The sequence below is a fragment of the Ovis aries genome, chromosome 4 (genome assembly GCF_016772045.2).
Source record: "Ovis aries strain OAR_USU_Benz2616 breed Rambouillet chromosome 4, ARS-UI_Ramb_v3.0, whole genome shotgun sequence".
NCBI lineage: Eukaryota > Metazoa > Chordata > Mammalia > Artiodactyla > Bovidae > Ovis > Ovis aries.
The window spans coordinates 57,964,448-57,984,575 of record NC_056057.1 but is presented as its reverse complement, the minus strand read 5'-3'; the positions used below and the strand labels follow the sequence as shown (position 1 = coordinate 57,984,575).

Here is a 20,128-nt window from a genome sequence, read left to right as displayed (position 1 = left end):
TTTAGTCTCTAGCTCACTCATTCTTTAAATATTTCTTAAATACATACTAAATACCACGTGCCACTCTGAGCCCTGTCACACTGGGCTTCAGCCATAAAGAACAGGCTCTCATACACACTGAAGGGACAAGGGTGTGATTGTGAAAGCTGGCATTCAGATTTCAGGGCATTATTGTAATTTACACTCTTCCCTAGTGGCTCAGACAGCAAACAATCTCCTGCAATGCAGGAGATCCGGGTTTGATCCTTGTGTCAGGAGGATCCCCTGGAGGAGAAAATGGCAACCTACTCCAGTATTGTCTAGGAAATCCCATGGACAGTGGAGCCTGACGGGCAAAGAGTCAGACACCACTGAGCAACTAACACTTTCACTGTAATTCATGTGTTATTTACAAAGTTTCAGCAAATCTACTATGTTCTCTCATAATAACTTACGGCTCTTAAATAAGATAAAGTACTTAAGAAAGAATCTGCCTCCTTGATAAAACAAGATCCACTTACCACGAAGAGAGAGCAGTGCCGTTCTGGTTTATCTGGGGCTTTGGGAAGCCCGTTTCTATTTAGCCTCAAGAAAAATCTCTCACTACAAGAGAAAAGAAGTTGAATATTTTTAGAATTAATTAATATTTAAGGACTCGTCACCTTTCTACCTGCTCTTTGTCCTAAGGGTTAAACTCAAAACTTTTTAGGCTTTTCACTGATATCAAAACTGTGTATATAAACTAGAAGAGTACTCAAGACAGTAAACATTTGCTTCAGTTCTGACAAAGCTGGCAAAGCAGAATGTGCAAAAGCAGAAAACATACATATGCAAACAAAAAAAAATTAACTTTTAGAAAGTTTCCATATCCATGAAATCATCACTATTACTTTAAAAAGTAGAAACAAGGACACCAAAAGGAAAAAAATCTGACTTAACACGTTCTGTGTATTTGTACCTAAGATTATTTTTCATGCTTTGCGTCACAGTATTTACTTCACGTCATACATGAACATTATTCCGAGTGCTAACAATCCATTAGAAGACTTAGTATTTTATGCTCTTATCAACCTAATCCAAAACACAAAAAGAGAAACCAGGTAGTGAAACCTGAATATTGTTTGGTCCACAAAGGAATAGAAGACCTCACAGTGCCTGCAGAACTTGCAATTGAAATTGCAGCAACACCTGGCTTTAAATACAAATAATGCTGTTGATCAGCCACTAATTCAAGTCATCTCAAGGTAATGTGTTACAATATTTATATTAAAAAAAATAAAATGAGTATCACCTCTGCCCCCACATTAATGTACCAGCTACCACAAGCTTCTGAATTTAAATATCCTGGTGCCCAGGATAGAATCAAATGGCTAGCTGCCTCAGGCAGAGAACACACAGCTAACATCTCCAAAATGTGAGATTAGCAAACGGCGTGGCCTTGGTCAGTAGCTTCCTTCAGTCTAGGGATCAAGCAGAGAAGGGAGAGTAGAGCACTAGGAAGGCTCAGACCCTTCCAAGTGCCCATGCATGTTCATCACTTGGTTCTTGCCATAAATAATGGCGCTGTCTTCCAAACTCCCCCTTCTCCCCTGTAGGGGGGGAAATGAGAACCATGATCAGATCTCTAAGGAAGCATATGGTTTTAAATTTATGGCTGTCTTGGAACATTTTTATTCTCTTTTGCCATCTAAATCAAGACAGATATATTTAACAGATTCAACTACCTGGCTCACCCTGTCCTTTTTTAATGCCTATCCCTGATCTTCCACACAACAAAGTGCAAGCAATACACATGTCTATGGGGTCGCTTCCTGCACCTATTACCTATGTGTTATTCCACAGAGCAGTGGCTGATGAGATTGGATGAAGAAAATATAAATTGCTGCAAGGATTCTCAAATGAAGCATACGAAGTTCCCATAGAATTCTGAGGCAGAGGCTGGAAATGACAGATTCTACCAAGACTGCAGAGTTAAATTAATCTTATTCAATTGTCATTTACTATAATTCATAGCAAAGGACTGCAAGCTCACCTCAGAGTGGAAGAATATTCACTATTATTTCAAATTTAAGATGTACTAAAAGGAAAAGTACAAAAATTCATCTTGGGGAAAAATGAATTACACTTTAAAATAATCATAGCATTAGGTAATACCACTTCTTTAAGAAAACACTATTTTTTATTTGCGAATGGGTGCTCTGCTAAGGACTTTACATAGATTAACCCCTTTTATCCTCACAATGCCCTTGGGAAGTTGGTACTCTTATTATGTCATTTTATAGTTGGGAAAACTAAGGAATAGTAAATAGTTTTGTCCAAGATCACAGAGCTGATGTATGACTGAGTAGGAATTCTATGCCACATAATACCTACCTTCATTGGAATGCTATAAAATAAATTCTTTCTCTGCTTCATAGAATCACTGAGCATATTTACAGAATATTGAGATCCGGAAGAAGTCATTCATCTCTAAGGGACACCCACTGACTCGGTAAATTTTTTTAATGAAGGATTCTTAGAAAAATGATTTTGGAAATAAATTTTACTAAACAAATGTGAAGCTTCAGAAAGATTTAAGTATTTGGTTTTAGTTGGTCAAAACTCCTAAAGTTTAAGACCAGTACTTGGTTTTGCTTCTTGGTCAGCATCTACTGACATATTTACTGATTATATTTTAGCCCCAAATGAAAGCAGTATGATCACTTTCCCCTCTTCCGATTATAGACAGCATGTGCTATTCTATATTTTTGAGGTGCATTTATGTTTGAGACTCCTCTTTATCCAGACTAAAACATTTGAAACAAATGCCACTTTATCTTCTAAAAGATCAGTCAAAATGATAAATAACAATGATATTAATTACAAAAGTCAATACGGCATTCCAGATATTGAGACCTTAACTTTAATGATGATATAAAATACTATTTTATATTCACAAATTTTATCAATATTTTGGTGAAATGTTTTCTAAAGCATTCCATTTCAGAGATTCCTTTTGATCTGTCACTATTTTAATTTCACTAGTCTAGACAGAATCCTGATTATGCAAGTATTATATCATATCCTGTTTCAGAAAGAATATCAATATTTACTAAGCCATATCCCTTAACTTAAGCATGCCTTCTTTCTAAAAATAGACTGAAGATGGGTACTACGGAGAAAAAAGTCATGTGCAATTTTCTTAAAACAGACTTCTAAGAGGGGGAAAAACTCTCTTATGGTCAATTAAATAAAATCTTTTTTATTCATCTGGGGACAAGTTGTTGGTATACAAATTCAATCTCTTTCAGCGTTGGTGATAGAGCAACCACTTAATTGGCAAATAGTTTCAGAAGAAAAAAAAAAAAGAACTACAGCAACACATTTCAGAATCTTTGAATTACAAATAAATACCCACCCACATGCTCACCAGGTGGTATTAGTGTTAAAGAACCTGTCACCCATCTGCAAGAGAAGTCCTTGGGTTCAGTCCTTGGGTCGGGAATATCCCCTGCAGGAGGGCATAGTAACTCTCTCCAGTTTCCTTGCCTGGAGAATCCCATGGACAGAGGAGGTCACAAAGAGTCAGACAGGACTGAGCAATAAACACTTTCACTCTTTCACACACTCACACACAGTTGGAGAATGCCAACATGTTGTCTTTAAGGCCAGGGAAGAAACTAAGTAAGTCAGTGGCATTCCACTATGGCACATCTAAAATTCTCTCAAAAACTTTTGTGGTGACCCACAAAGATATTTTCAACTTTCTACAGTTGAGTCAAAGAGTGGCAAGTCTGATCAGAAAGCAAAATTAGTTTTTATCAATTTAAAAAGTGTCCTATTACCAGCTTGGAAGAGAAGGGGAGGTTGGGAGAGAATGGATACATGCATATGTATGGCTGAGTCCCTTTGCTGTCTACCTGCAACTACCACAATATTGTTAACTGGCTATACTCCAAGAAAATACAAAGTTTAAAAACAAAGCAAGAAAAGTGTTCTATTATAAGATGTGCACACTTACTAGTTCCATTCCCAGATATCAGCTAATAATTTAAAGACTGAACAAATACAGTCTTTTAGAAAAAAAATACAAATTATTGGGTAGCAACGTTCGCTCTCTTCCATATAACATCTTTTACACTTCATGGTAGCGAAATGCATGAAATTCTCCAGGGACATATCAATCAATGGCACCTTACCATCAGATGTGAGAGCCACCTAATTAACTTCAAGGCCACTCTAGATTCTAGTCCATGCCATGTAACTCTGTCCACCATGCACATTGTAGGTCTTTATTATAACAAATATATTGTAATGGAAGTATCTATGGTGACATATTTTTAAATGGGAATGCCTCCTCCTTCATCATCAATGAATTAGCACATAGAACACTTTCAGCAGCACTGAAGAAATGGGATTTGATATTATTACTAGCAGAGAAAAATCATCATTTGACTTCCCGTTACAGTGCTATGTGCTCCCAGAGGAAATTTCACTGCCAGAGAAATTTAGTGTCCACCTGAATTCCTTGTGTGAGACATTATCAATCATTGTGTGATAAATCAACAAGAGTAAATTGTGTCTTTGGAAATAAAGAATGAAAAATCACAATGATTTATTATTTACAATGTGCCTTCTTCTAAAAAGGATTTGAGAAAACCAAGATAGTGAAGTAACAGTGGGCATATTCATCCCCAGATATCCCAGGGAAAAATAGCACAACTCAAAATACACCCCATTCTGGTGTACATACACTTTACATGGCTTTTCTCTAAGTTTCACAATCACCCTATAAGGGAGGACCCCCTCCCATCCCCATTTTACAAATGAGAAAGCTGGAGCTTGGAGATACTGGGTAAGTTGGCCAAAGTTGCACGGTCAGTCAAGGATGGAGCCAAGAAATTAATTTCCAGGGTCTGATTCCAAAGTCTCGGGTCTTAACCACAAAGCTATCTTCATGAGAACAGAACACCTCATAACAGACACAAAAGAGCAAGTCTAACCATATCATGTGAACCCAGGGTTTTTATTGTGAATCTGTACAATAAAATAAAAAAATAATTATTTAAAAACACATGAAGCCAGACAAAAATAAAGCCACAAACATATCTGTGTTTAGGGAGTTTTTGTCTATTTCAACAGCATAGTTGGTAGAAAAGTTCTTACCAATGATGCAAATAATGTGGGCGGCACAGTAGAGATCTGAAGACCCTAACGGCTTCTCTTCTCAGCAGGATAAGATGCTCCTTTCTTCCCACTCCTCCTTCTAACACACAGAAGCAGCTGTCCTCCTAATGGCCTTACCTAGGGTCTTGGAGGCCTTCTGGACAGATGTGGGAGGGTCCTCCCAGCTTTCTGAGTCATCATATTAAGTGGCTCTTCGATACAGCATTCCTAGGACAATCATTTGCTTTCATAGAGCAATGTACCCATAGTTAGGGATGACCAGCATCAAGGACATTTTTTTATTTCTCTATATGGACTTTTGTTTATAACTCTATAGCTCCCCTCTCATAAGAGGCAATGTACCTATAGTTAGGAATGCCTAGTGGTTAATGAAAGTTGATCCAAATGAAAGTGGTTTGTGAAAGTTACACAATGTATAGCTACCCTAGTGGTTTAATGTCTGTAAAGTTACACAACATATACTTTATACAATAATTTATGACGATAATATATTAAGGTTGAACTCTGATTAACCCATAAAAATTGCGAAGAATACTTTCAAAATCATTTTGGACAGTTAAAACACTGAAATAAATGTATGTTCTCCAAAAGCAACAGTAACAAAAAAGAGAAAACACTTGGATGGTTGTGTTCTGGTACACAAACTGGAAAAAGAACTCGCTGGTTCTGTTGTGCTTATACTTTATAGAGGGCTTCCCTGGTGGCTCAGCAGTAAAGAATCCATCTGCGATGCAGGAGACACAGGTGTCATCCCTGGGTTGGGAAGAGCCCTGGAGGAGGTCTCAGCAGCGCACTCCAGTATTCCTGCCTGGAGAATCCCATGGACAGAGGTGCCTGCCAGGCTACAGTCCATGGGGTTGCAGAGTCAGATACAACTGAAGCAACCGAGCACACAGGCATGCATGTTTTATAAAACAGCTGGACCAAAAAAATACCCCATGTAGCATCTTTGAAAGAACCAAGTTCTTTGTCTTAAATCTAACTATGCTGTGTGTGAGGAAAATTACTATTTATTGTACACTGAGTAGTCATGCAGGGAGATGTGCCAAGAGCCAATGAGGAAACATTCAGAGCAAGAAGATGGAAGAAGAGGAAGGAGAAAGGCTCTGCTGAGCTCACTCTAGGGCCTCTCCCCAGACGGCCATAGTATACGATAGCTGTTGATCTCAGTGCTTCTATTTCACTGTCTCTCCTGCATTTTCTCAAATGCTTTCTGATTGACTAATATTCTAAGCTGCTTCCAACAACCTGCACAAGGAACTGTTACTGTGTTCTTTCCTAGGACAAGTGGCAAAGGACAACCCAAGGAGCATTCTAAATAGTCCCAGTAGCAGGAGCTGGTACTGCCCCTGACCAGGCAAGATACCCTAGGGAAGTGAAGGGAAAGTGCGCTAGCTGCCCTGGGGTGGCCACTGGACCAAAAGTTTCAGTGTTCACTATGGCACAGAAGAAAGGACTCTCATCCAGGCCATCTCGTAACGTGGGTATGCACAACATTCCCCTGGGGAGCTGTAGAAAGCCCAGCTCCCAGCCTAGGGATCTTGACTTACTGTACTATGGATCTAAAAGCTTCTTGAATGTTTAAAAGCACAGTCACAGTTAACGGCCAGTTTTGACCCAAATGCTTAAGCCCTAATGAGTCAGAATTGCTGACTGTCCTTTATGACCATCACATACACCAGGAAACAGGCAACACATGCCAGATATGTTCAGGTCAACGACTTCTCCTCTTTCATCTCCCAACATATGACAGATGCAAACAAAGTGTTTCCTTGTCGATAAATAAAACCAACTCCTCAAGCAAGTCTTCCTAGACAAAGCTATTAATATGCTTTCTAATTTTAAAAGTAAAGCAACACAAGGGTCATGAGCTCTTCTAACTAAAGGGAAATGAAACAAGAAGGATCACTGATACCAGAATTTCCACATCAGTTTACGTAAAGAGCAGACAGATTCTGAGTTTTCTTTTTTAATATTACTGTCCAAACCCAGATTCACTTGACAAATATTTGAAGTTGAAGGACTAAGCAATCAACTAAAGGGATGCTTTGTAAGGACAATAAAGGATTTTGCTTTAGTTGAACAATGAAAGGGAAGATATTTTTTAAACTATAGTCAATTCTATAGCCAATGCTGAACACCAATCTGATTCTTTCTTACTACTTAGAATGATTTAAAACCATTTCATTATTTTTTTTTTCAGTGTATAAAGCTAGTTGAATCAGAACTCTTTTTAGGAAGGTAAAGCTCAAAAAAGGAATGCGGTTTAAAGTTACAAATAAGTGATGTACAGACCACCTGCAGACCAACTCACAGACCAATGAATGAAAGGAAAGGTGTGGGTCAACTGTTGATTGGACAAAATCCATAATGGCAATAAGCTCTAAAAAGCTGGTGTTTTAAAAATCCCATTGTTGAATTCAAGTAAAATCCTTAGAAACCGCTTAACTGTTCAGTTGAGCAACTCAGGAAAATACTTGCTTGTGTCTATCTCTAGAGAACTCATTAAGAATTTCAGTAGAAAAAAGTTCCTCAGAGAGGTAACTAAAAGTAGGTGATGATGCGATCTGGTCAACAGAACCAGGGAATGTGAAATAAGAAAGCTTGTTTATAGGCAGAATGCCATATGCTTATTCTTGGAATTTTCATTAACTTGATTATGGCAAACACTGTATCTATGACATTTTATGAGGGAGGAATTGCTCTGATTTATATGCAGTAATTATTTTGACCTTTCTAACAATGGTTCTTTGTTAGGGGAAGTATCTATAATAAGGAATCTTGAAAGTAAAGCAAACCTGAGCTCTTTATAACTACTCTGGGTTGAAGCATGCAGTCCTTTGCAAAGGTAAAGGAGACCTTCATGAAAACAGAATAAATAATAAAAATCCAAGTAATTCAAGCCCTGCAAAAACAGCAAGTAAAATGTCTTTCATACATGTATCATCTCAAAAATATGTCCTAAGTTTTAAAATGAAATAAGCCGAAACCAAATGTCCTTTTCAACAGCTTACTGATACTGACAGATTCTTTATATTCATTATAACTTTGAAAAATGAAAACGTATGGTGGTCACTAAAGGGGAAAGGATAGGGAAGGGGAGAGATAAATTAAGAGTACAGGATTAACAGATGTATACCATTATATATAAAAATAGATAAATAATAAAGATTTGCTACAAAGCACAGGGAACTATAATAATCTATAATGGAAAAGAATCTGAGAAAAATATATGTATGTCTGTAACAGAATCAATTTACTGTATATCCGAAACTAATACAATGTTGTAAATTAACTACAGTCAAAAAAATTACCAACTATACTTCATCATTAAATACTATTTATTAACTAGATGATGCATGCAATTAGACTTTCTAAAGGTCAAATGCTTTTTCTTTTTAACCAGGGAGCTACAAGGCCTCTACATTGATATGCAAATATTCGTGTGTATGAGAATAAGTACATTATTTTCTGAAGAGCTCTACAGTGTTCATAAGTTGGAAAATGCACTGAGAAGATTAGGAAGCACTGTTCTAGACACCACAAAACTTTTATTTTTTTCCCTAATGAAAATAGCATATTGATTACCATGCACAGAGAAATTAGCGTTTAAAAATATTTCTTGACTTCAAGTTTAATGGTCTTTTGAAGATCAACAGAATGTAAGTTTTGGGAGGGCAAGAATTTTTAAATTTTTTATTCATTGATGTGTCCCCAGTGTCCAGATCAGTGCCTGGCTCTGAGAAGACCAGTAATCGTTTGCTGAATAAATGAAGATCAGTGATTCAACAACAATAGCACGTAATCTCTGACACTCAACAGAAATAAGATGCAGTCTCTGTTTAGCTTTTTTGTGAAAGATCTCCAAATGGAAGTACTTAGAAGATGCTACACAGATTTTCCTCAGTTTATAGTGTTATGTCCTGATAAGCCCACTCACGTTCAACAGAGTACTATAGCTCACATGGCTAGCCCAGGGAAAGATCAAAATTCCAAGTACAGTTTCCAATGAATGTTCATTGCTTTAACGTTCATCACTGTAAAGTCAAAAAAATGCTACTGAAACACTGTAAGTCGAGGACAGTCTATAAACTTATCTGCCAGCTTTTATTTACTTTTTTTTTTCCTAGAACAGATTTTGCAAATGATGCTCCCGTAGAGACATATCGAAGAGCATAGCTCTGATTAAACACAAGAGAACATGAAACAAAACTATCGACTTTTCTGATGCATTCAACCTTGAGTTCTCTCTCTTATCAAGAAACACATCCTCACTGGAGTGGAAGGAAAACAGCAAAAATTAAGACAATAATGACATGATCTTTTCATACTTTGCCTCAACAATAGTGAGAGATTTGTAAATCACTTTTAACTGCTTTAATGCCCAGCCTGTGTAGGGCATTCTGCAAGGTTCTGGGAACAGAAAGACAACAAGAAGGTAGCCTTATCTTCAAAAAAGGAACTAACTAGGGCCACATCATGAACAATTCTTTTGTTGGTGTTGAATCACTTACAAAACAAATGTGAGTGAAGAGCAAAGTCCTGGCGGGGTGGTAAGCATGATTTAGTTGGTAGCGAATTTAGGGAAACTAAATTAATCTGAATTCCCTCTAGGCAGCAGACACAGGGCAGAGGAGGAAAGACACAGCTGATCAGAATCCTGGTGAAAAGAACACCAACCTGGTCATCCTTTAAAACACAGGGATGTGGGTTAAATCTGATCAATTTCTTAAACATTGCATGAAGTACCATGAGACAAATAGGCTGCACAGTGTCTGGAGCTAAATGGGATGAGAAAGTCAGTCTAAATCCACTTATTCTATGAGTTTTCAGTTTTCTACCCCTTAAAATTCCAGTCGCTTTTTCTTATAACAACGTAATAATTTACAGTTTTCAAAAAAAACTGGAATTGTGTGGCTCTTAAAATTCTACAGAGAAAAACAGTGGATCACTTCTATGCTGGGTGTTCTTGCAGCATGAACATAGTTATTTGTTTCTTTTGTTTTAATTTACATCCTCCTCCTGGTCCATTTCTGAAAATCTCTCCTATTAACATCACTACACCTCTAAAGCAATTTTTTTTTGTATGCAACATAATATGACCAAAGAATCTGATTAACTTCAAAGTGACAACAATCTCAATTTTTGTGCACCTGCTGGAAGAATCAAATGATGGAAAAGATGTGGGAGAGTGGAAAGCACTCATGCCTTTAAACAGGAGGCCCGAGGGAAGGTCACTGTGGGGTCAGTGATGTACAGACACCCACAGAGAAATCTGTGCCAGCACGTCTAGACACAGCAGGAAGCACGCTGGGCCGTATGGAATGGTTGATGTTGCCACAATCCAAAGAGGACCTCTGAACGCCTTCTTCTATTTGTGTTCTCAGTCATGCTCCCTGCACGCATGGCCAGTCAGAAAATTTCCCCTCCATTATTGCTTTACTTTGGGGAGGTTACAATTTCCAGTTAATTTTATAACATAAAACTATAAAAAGAGGTCTACACCAACCATCTTTCTACATTCCAAACAACAAATGCTCCTAATTTATGTAAAAACATAGACGCTGAATTCGTCTGATCACACTATAATAAGTTGTAAATGAGGTATGAAACGAGAAATTCTAGCACAGTGCTCAAAGAATTAAATCACATGTGCTCTCTTAACTGTGTTATGTACTATAATATAGACACAAAAATATTACCATTTTTTTCTAAGAGGGGACTAAATAACTCTTCTCTCCAACAGCTATAAGGGCTTGAAAAAATTTCCCAGTACCTAAGTCTTTTCAAAAGAAGCCTGAGTTCTTTAATTTTCTCTTAAAAATGAAAAGCTTTTATACGGTATTGACCTCTGAAGAGACCAACTGGAAGTTCTGGTTGTAATTTCTTTAGTTCTCTTCTCATTACGCTAGATTCCCATTCTCAGTTTTATCCAAATGTGATGTGTCAGGCTCCAGCTCCACCACCTGAGAGCTCTTTCCTGAGCACACCTGGCAAAAGGCAGCTAACTCGGGAGCCAGAAGTCACCACCAATTTCAGACATCTCTCCTGCAGGGGCCTTCCTGAACTGGGCGATTCCATTTATTCATCAGTAACTCACTTCCTATCACATTTTTGCTCAAAGGACACTGACCCTGATTGTGCAGTTCACTTTCAGCCCTGAACTCCCTTTCCTTCTCTCTTCTGCTCTCCAACAGCAGTTCATCTTGTTCCTCCACTTTTCTTATAAAAGGTCAAGGCCACAGACCCAGGCCCTGTTTTCCATGTCAACATCTGAAACCCATTTCACTGCGCTCCCTTCCTCCCACATTAGTTGAAGCAGCAACCTTCCTCTTTCTCAAAATACATTTCTTCATGTGTGTCCTGCATCCCTTCTGCCACCTGCTCCAGAAGTCAGTGAGTCTCCAGCAGGGTCTCATGCTACTGGCACCCCACCGCTACTTCTATGACTGAATGAACAAGGAAGTGGCGAGAAGTAACACGCTATTCACCTACATGTAGAAATTCCTCACCTTTGGGAGGACAAACCTCTACTATTATTATCTTTAAAATTTATTTTATTGAACTATAATTGATTTATGATGTGTTAATTTCTGCTGTATAAGCAAAGTGACTAGGTTATACATATATATATATACACATATATACATACCTTCTTTTTCATATTCTTTTCCATTATGCTTTTTCACAGTATACTGATTTTAGTTCCCTGTGCTATACAGGAGGACCTTGTTGTTTTGGAAAAACCTCTATCAATTCAGAGTTTCTGGGAACTTGATCCTTATATAGACATAGGATTTTGTTCAAGCATATAAGGTGTTTCCGCTCACAGAACATTCATCTTCTAAAATTCGCCTATTTTATATATGAGTCAGACTTTACACTTAAAAGACAACATTACTATAATATATTTGTTACTATAATACTGAATGTCCTAGACCTTCAGAAAACATTCTGTTAAGTTCTGCCAAATACAATATCAAAAATATTACTGTCAGTTCATAGGAACCCAGGAATATTATTCCAAGCAGAATGGAATCCAAACCATGTATGGGGCTAGCGACTAGATCAGATTAATAAATCTATCATCTTTCAAAGAAACTGAAAAAAAAAAGGACTGTCTTCACTGCTTTACTGTTTGTATGCATAAAAAGTTGATAATTTTAAGCAGGTAATTCATTAATCATACACACGATATGCTAAAAGGTAAACCAAGCACCTACAGATCTTATGCACAGGAAATTTACAACCATTCAATTCTGCCACATTGCTCCACCTATTTCTCTTTGTTCCTTCTTTCTTCTCCTTTTTCTTTCTCCCTTCTCCCTTTTTTGTTCTTTATTTTTTTCTGTTGCTAAAGTATTTAAAACCAAATCATATCCCTGGATGCTGTTCTACATGTTTACTAGTCCCTCTAAGTCTTATGCAACTATAATCACATACACCTTAAAATTAAAAATAATTACTTAAAATATATGACTTCTTTAAGAATTCAAGACCAAATACGACATATCATTTCTGGATATGTTAAAGTGAATTTCCTAGCTTTTTCTTTGGTTTTGGTTTAAATCATCATAGCTTATAATTAATGACCAATGACCCAGTGTCAAGCATTAGACTAAGAGAAGTATATGCATCATCTCATGTAATCCTGAAACAATTCCATGAGACAAGTACTATTCTTATCCTCACTTAGCAGACAACCTACAGCCATAAGAGACATGAATTCATTTGCTCAGGCTGACGGAGCTACTGAATGACAGTGTGGGTCCTCTGACTACAGAGTCTGACCACTTATGTACTATAGAACGGTACCTATAAGATACAAGACATACATCTTGAGTATGGAGAGAATTTCAGATATATTTCATAGTCCAGAATTGGGTCATGTAAAAAAAAAAATCTGCGAGCTAGGACACGGAAGCAACCTAGATGTTCATCAACAGATGAATGGATAAAGAAGTTATGGTGTGTGTGTGTGTGTGTATAAATATATATATATAAAATGAAATGTTCAGTTCAGTCGCTCAGTGGTGTCCAACTCTTTGCGACCCCATGAATTACAGCACGCAGGCCTCCCTGTCCATCACCAACTCCCGGAGTTCACTCAAACTCACATCCATCAAGTCGGTGATGCCATCCAGCCATCTCATCCTCTGTCGTCCCCTTCTCCTCCTGCCCCCAATCCCTCCCAGCATCAGAGTCTTTTCCAATGAGTCAGCTCTTTGCATGAGGTGGCCAAAGAACTGGAGTTTCAGCTTTAGCATCATTCCTTCCAAAGAAATCCCAGGGCTGATCTCCTTTAGAATGGACTGGTTGGATCTCCTTGCAGTCCAAGAGACTCTCTAGAGTCCTCTCCAACACCACAGTTCAAAAACATCAATTCTTCAGTGCTAAGCTTTCTTCACAGTCCAACTCTCACATCCATACATGACTAATGGAAAAACCACAGCCTTGACTAGATGGACCTTTGCTGGCTTTTGAATATGCTACCTAGGTTGGTCATAACTTTCCTTCCAAGGAGTAAGCATCTTTTAATTTCATGGCTGCAATCACCATCTGCAGTGATGGTGCACCATCTGCAGAGCCCCCCAAAATAAAGTCTGACACTGTTTCCACTGTTTCCCCATCTATTTCCCATGAAGTGATGGGACCAGATGCCATGATCCTAGTTTTCTGAATGTTGAGCTTTAAGCCAACTTTTTCACTCTCCACTTTCACTTTCATCGAGGCTTTTTACTCTTCACTTTCTGCCATAACTCAGCCATAAAAAGGAAAGCATTTGAGTCAGTTCTAGTGAGGTGGATGAAACTAGAGCCTATTAAGCAGAATGAATTTAGTCAGAAAGAGAAAAACAAATATCATACAATTACACATATATATATCGGAGAAGGCAATGGCAACCCACTCCAAAACTCTTGCCTGGAAAATCCCATGGGCGGAGGAGCCTGGCAGGCTGCAGTCCATAAGGTCGCTAAGAGTCGGACACGACTGAGTGACTTCACTTTCACTTTTCACTTTCATGCACTGGAGAAGGAAATGGCAACCCACTCCAGTGTTCTTGCCTGGAGAATCCCAGGGATGGGGCAGCCTGGTGGGTTCTCATCTATGGGGTCGCGCAGAGTCAGACACGACTGAAGTGACTTAGCAGCAGCAGCAGCAACACATATATATGGAATCTAGAAAGACGCTACTGACGAACCTATCTGCAGGGTAGCAATGCAGACGCAGACATAGAGAAGACTTGTGGACATAGCCGGGGAAGGAGACGGGTGGGACAAATTGAGAGAGTAGCATAGAAACATATACATTACCATAGATAAAACAGACAGCAAGTGGGGAATTTGCTGCATGACTCAGGGATCGCAAGCCAGTGCTCTGCGCCAACCTAGAGGGGTGGGGTGGGAGGTAGGAGGGAGGCTCAAGAGGATGGGGATGTAACTACATCTAGGCTGTTGATGTACGGCAGAAACCAACACCATAGTGTAAAGCAATTATCCTCCAAATAAAAATGAAATCTGTGCCTCACCAATAATATTCACCACTTTTTCTTAAATGACAGACCTGAGTATACTGAAAGAGAAGGTAGTTTTAGGCAATATAAAATTCATACAGAAATGAAGCATTTAATGAAAATGGAGAGTTTAACTGCGTGATGGTAGAAAAAACAAAAAGCTTTAGTCAAGTAAGTGAGTAAGGCACCAGCAAGAAAGTCAACTTTATCTGAACTTAATTACTATGAAAAGACTTTTTGTATTTAATCACCAGGATAAGGCTTTTTTAGAAGCACTACTCTGCTGCTATTTTCTCAAATAAAAGCCCATGCCAGCAGTTTGCCCACACAAGCAGACCTATAATAAGCTGAGAATCCATTGGCGGCACTTAGTAGTAGGAATGTTAATTGCTCAGTTGTGCCCAACTCTCTGCAATCCCATGGACTGTAGCCTGCTAGGTTCCTCTGTCCATGGGATTCTGCAGGCAAGATTAGTAGAGTGGGTTGCCTTCTCTAGGGGATCGTCCCAACCTAGGGATCAAACCTGGGTCTCCTACACTGAGGGCAGATTTTTCAACATCTGAGCCACCAGGGAAACCCTGGTGGCACTTAGGTCATATTAAATATATTTGCTGCTAAGAATGAAATACAGTAACAGATTAGCCTTAAAACTTAGAATACAGCAGTAACCAAAGTAGCAAAACTTCTATGGGAAACAGTCAACAAAAGGACTATGTCATTTCACTAGCCCATGTAACTTACACTCTGTTGTAGATTAACTGACATATTAATATGTAAAAAGGGCTTCCCTGGTGGCTCAGATGGGCAAAGTCAACTGAAAGCCTTCTGAAAGGATTCATCATTCAAGAAGCCATTAAGAACTCTTGTGCTTCATGGGAAGATGTCAAAATAACATTAACAGGAGCTCGGAAGAAGTTGATCCAATCCTTATGGGTGAGTTTGAGGAATTCAAAACCTCAGTGGAGATAGTAGTTGTACATGTGGTAGCAATAGCAAGAGAACTAGAATTAGAAGTGGACCTGACGATGTGACTAAATTGCCACAATCTCACATTTAAACCTTGAATGGATGAGAAGTTGCTTCTTAAGGATGAGCAACAAAAGTAGTTCCTTGAGATGAAATCTAATTCTGGTGAAGATGCTTGAAATGATAACAAAGGATCTAGAATATGATATAAATGTAGTTGATAAAGCAGAGTTGGAAGGGTTGACTCCCATTTTGGAAAGAAGCTCTGCTGTGGGTGAAAGACGATAAGACAGCATTGCATACTATAGAGAGATCAATCATGTAAAAAAACCGAGTTAATGAATAGAGCAAATTTCACTGCTGTCTTAGCTGAAGAAATTGCCACAGCCACCCAAGCCTTCACTAACCACCATCCAGATCAATCAGTAGCCATCAATATTAAAGCAAGATAGTTCAGTTCAGTTCAGTTCAGTTGCTCAGCTGAGTCCAACTCTTTGCGACCCCATGAATCTCAGCACGCCAGGCCTCCCTGTCCATCACCAACTCCCAGAGTTTACCCAAACTCATGTGCATCGAGTCGGTGATGCCATCCAGCCATCCCATCCTGTGTCGTCCCCTTCTCCTCCTGCCCCCAATCCTTCATAGCATCAGAGTTTTCCAATAAGTCAACTCTTTGCATGAGGTGGCCAAAGTATTGGAGTTTCAGCTTTAGCATCAGTCCTTCCAATGAACAGCCAGGGCTGATCTCCTTCAGAATGGACTGGTTGGATCTCCTTGCAGTCCAAGGGACTCTCAAGAGTCTTCTCCAACACCACAGTTCAAAAGCATCAATTCTTTCGCACTCAGCTTTCTTCACAGTCCAACTCTCACATCCATACATGACTAATGGAAAAACCATAGCCTTGACTAGATAGACCCTTAGTCGGCAAAGTAATGTCTCTGCTTTTGAATATACTATCTAGGTTGGTCATAACTTTCCTTCCAAGGAGTAAGCATCTTTTAATTTCATGGCTGCAGTCACCATCTGCAATGATTTTGTAGCCCAAAAAAATAAAGTCTGACACTGTTTCCACTGTTTCCCCATCTATTTCCCATGAAGTGATGGGACCAGAATCATGATGCCATAATTCAGTTTTCTGAATGCTGAGCTTTAAGCCAACTTTTTCACTCTCCACTTTCACTTTCATCAGCAGGCTCTGTAGTTCTTCCTCACTTTCTGCCATAAGGGTGGTGTCGTCTGCATAGCTGAGATTATTGATATTTCTCCCAGCAATCTTGATTCTACCTTGTGCTTCCTCCAGCCCAGCGTTTCTCATGATGTACTCTGCACAGAAGTTAAATAAGTAGGGTGACAATATACAGCCTTGACGTACTCCTTTTCCTATTTGGAACCAGTCTGTTGTTCCATGTCCAGTTCTAACTGCTGCTTCCTGACCTGCATACAGGTTTCTCATGAGGCAGGTCAGGTGGTCTGGTATTCCCATCTCTTTCAGAATTTTCCACAGTTTCTTGTGATCCACACAGTCAAAGGCTTTGACATAGTCAATAAAGCAGAAATAGATGTTTTTCTGGAACTCTCTTGCTTTTTTCATGATCCAGCGGATGTTGGCAATTTGATCTCTGGTTCCTCTGCCTTTCCTAAAACTTGCTTGGACATCTGGAAGTTCACAGTTCACGTATTGTTGAAGCCTGGCTTGGAGAATTTTGAGCATTACTTTACTAGCATGTGAGATGAGTGCAATTGTGCGGTAGTTTGAGCATTCTTTGGCATTGCCTTTCTTTGGGATTGGAATGAAAACTGACCTTTTCCAGTCCTGTGGCTACTGCTGAGTTTTCCAAATTTGCTGGCATATTGAGTGCAGCACTTTCACAGCATCGTCTTTCAGGATTTGAAATAGCTCAACTGGAATTCCATCACCTCCACTAGCTTTGTCCATAGGGATGCTTTCTAAGGCCCACTTGACTTCACATTCCAGGATGTCTGGCTCTAGGTGAGTGATCACATCATCGTGATTATCTGGGTTGTGAAGATCTTTTTGTACAGTTCTGTGTATTCTTGCCACCTCTTCTTAATATCTTCTCCTTCTGCTAGGTCCATACCATTTCTGTCCTTTATCGAGCCCATCTTTGCATGAAATCTTCCCTTGGTATCTCTAATTTTCTTGAAGAAATCTGTAGTCTTTCCCATTCTGTTGTTTTCCTCTATTTCTTTGCAAGATAATCCACCAGCAAAAAAGATGAGGACTCAGGTAACAGTCAGCATTTTTCAGCAATAAAGTATTTTTTAAATTAAGATATGCACATTCATTTTTTTCTCAGACATAACAGTCCTGTACACTTAAAAAACTATATTATAGTGTAAACACAACTTTATACACACTAGGAAACCAAAAAATCCGGGTGACTTCCTTTACTGTGATACTGACTTTATTTCAGTTACCACAGGTTTGATATCTTCACACAAATCCCCTCTCCCTGATATTCCCAGTCCTGTACCCCAGTTTATGCACATCTACACCCTGCCCTTTCTCCCCTTCTCTGGTATTTGACTAGTCTTCCCACCTGCAATTTCAAGCCTGTTTCATGATACCTCCTAAGGGACCTTGATCCAGACCTCCCCTCTTTGCTGAGTATAAACTTTCCCATGTTATTGGATTCTTCCTGTCAATTCTTAGTAAGCTCAAGCTTCTTCTACTTCAGTTCCTTAAAAAAAAAAAAAAAAAAAAAAAAAACTTCAACAGACACCTTGCTACATACCAGTGATTTAAAAACTGGAAGCAAACAGAATACTATTAATATTGAAGTTCATGAGAATGGGTATAGAAAAGTGATTAAGGATACTGATGCTTGATCAGACAGCATGTTAAAATACGGTCTCACTGTATATATACCAGCTCTGTGGCCTTTGGCAAGTTATTAATCTCTCTGATTAATAAGTTTCCTCATCTATAATAATGAGGATATAGTCATTTCTGTATCTGTAGGCAATATATCTGCAGATTCAACCAACTGTAGACAGAAAATATTCAGGGAAAAAAAATTCCAGAAAGTTTTCCAAAACAGCAACTATTTAAACAGGATTTATATTTTATTAGGTATTCTAAGTAATCTAGAGATGATTAAGAGTATATGGGAGGATGTGCATAGGTTATTTGGAAATACTATGCCATTATATAAAAGGGACTTGAGTATCTGTGGATTTTGGTACCTGAGGGGTGTCCTGGCACCAATTCCCCACAGATACCAAGGAAAGATTATACTAATAGTGCCTACCTCATAGGGTTGTTACAAGGGATATGTAAGTTAATATTTTTTAAACAGCTTAGAACAGTGTCTGGCACATGGTAAGCAATATATAAGTGTTAGTTAAATGAAATGAATAGAACTGAATAAAATAACATTACAGATGCTATCTAGGGAAATGATTCCCGACTTTTCTAGCTATACCCTTACAGCCTTCAGAAATTACAAAGTTTCAACCAGATAAATGCACTCTAAAAATATTTTACTCATATAAAACAATTTAGTAAATTTTTTTAAACTAAGAAATTACCTTTTATGGTGAGGAATTATGTCAAAGACTGGGAAAAACTCACTCAAGAAAAGTATGTTATTTCTCCTTATAACTGAGTCCAGTGTGTAGCTGTACCCACCGTGCAGATGCTGTTAAACAAACGAGGAGGGAAAACTGGAAAATAAGCACGGGCTAGGTGTACATAGGCAAGAGGCTGTTAGAATATGTCTGAATCTTTCTGGAGAGCCATCTGCGACATGCATTAGAGGCTTAATATTAGAGGCCATCTTCACGCAGAAACTGTTCGGAAATACAAATGGGCTTTCTAAATATCATCTAACATCAATTTCTAAGTTTCTGTCAGAGAACATACCCCTCCTGATGCTGAGGCAGTACTGTGTGCTTCATTGATCCACATGGTGAGCTAGAAGGGAGTAATTTTCACCTGCTGACTCCTTTTGCATTTGACATCTCCAAGTACTGACTCAAGGTTTTCATCACGGGCACATGGCAAGAGTCAGTGCTATTTTGCTATTCTTCAAGTATCTTGAGAAGGACTCAATTCCTACAACAATTTCTATAGTATAGGATATTTCTGAGGCTTTATATTAGTTTCAGTGTTATCATTACCAATAACTTGTAACAATTTATTATCAGGGCTACCAGTCTCTGGAGTTCTCACTCTGGCTAATGAAATCTTGCTCAGTGATGGAAATGTCCAGAAGCACTTGATGAGGCCAATGGGGTGGTGTTCAGAGGGCAGACTTTGGGGCCACATGGCTGGCCTGCCACTCTGCTTCACCTCTTACCAGTTTGGTAAACTCAGGCAAGTTTCCTGACCTTTCTGTGCCTGACGTGCTCACCTATACAATCAGTGCCTACAATATATTTCAAGTATTTAAAACAAATTCTGGCAGATGTGCTTAATAAAATGCTGGCCGTTTGATTCTTAGAGGAAAGAAGTTAAATGAATAAATTCTAGCCAGTTG

The 20,128-nt window shown here is 38.7% G+C and overlaps 1 protein-coding gene across 4 annotated transcripts in view; it reads right to left on the bottom strand.

The window, feature by feature from the left end:
• The window catches only part of DOCK4 (dedicator of cytokinesis 4), a 471,927-nt gene that overhangs the window by 222,295 nt on the left and 229,504 nt on the right, over nt 1–20,128 (bottom strand). For all 4 annotated transcript variants that reach the window (XM_060414757.1, XM_012176786.3, XM_027968612.2 and 1 more), the window contains one exon: nt 501–582. In XM_060414757.1, the coding sequence (XP_060270740.1) occupies nt 501–582 (82 nt within the window). The remainder of the gene's footprint in view (nt 1–500; nt 583–20,128) is intronic.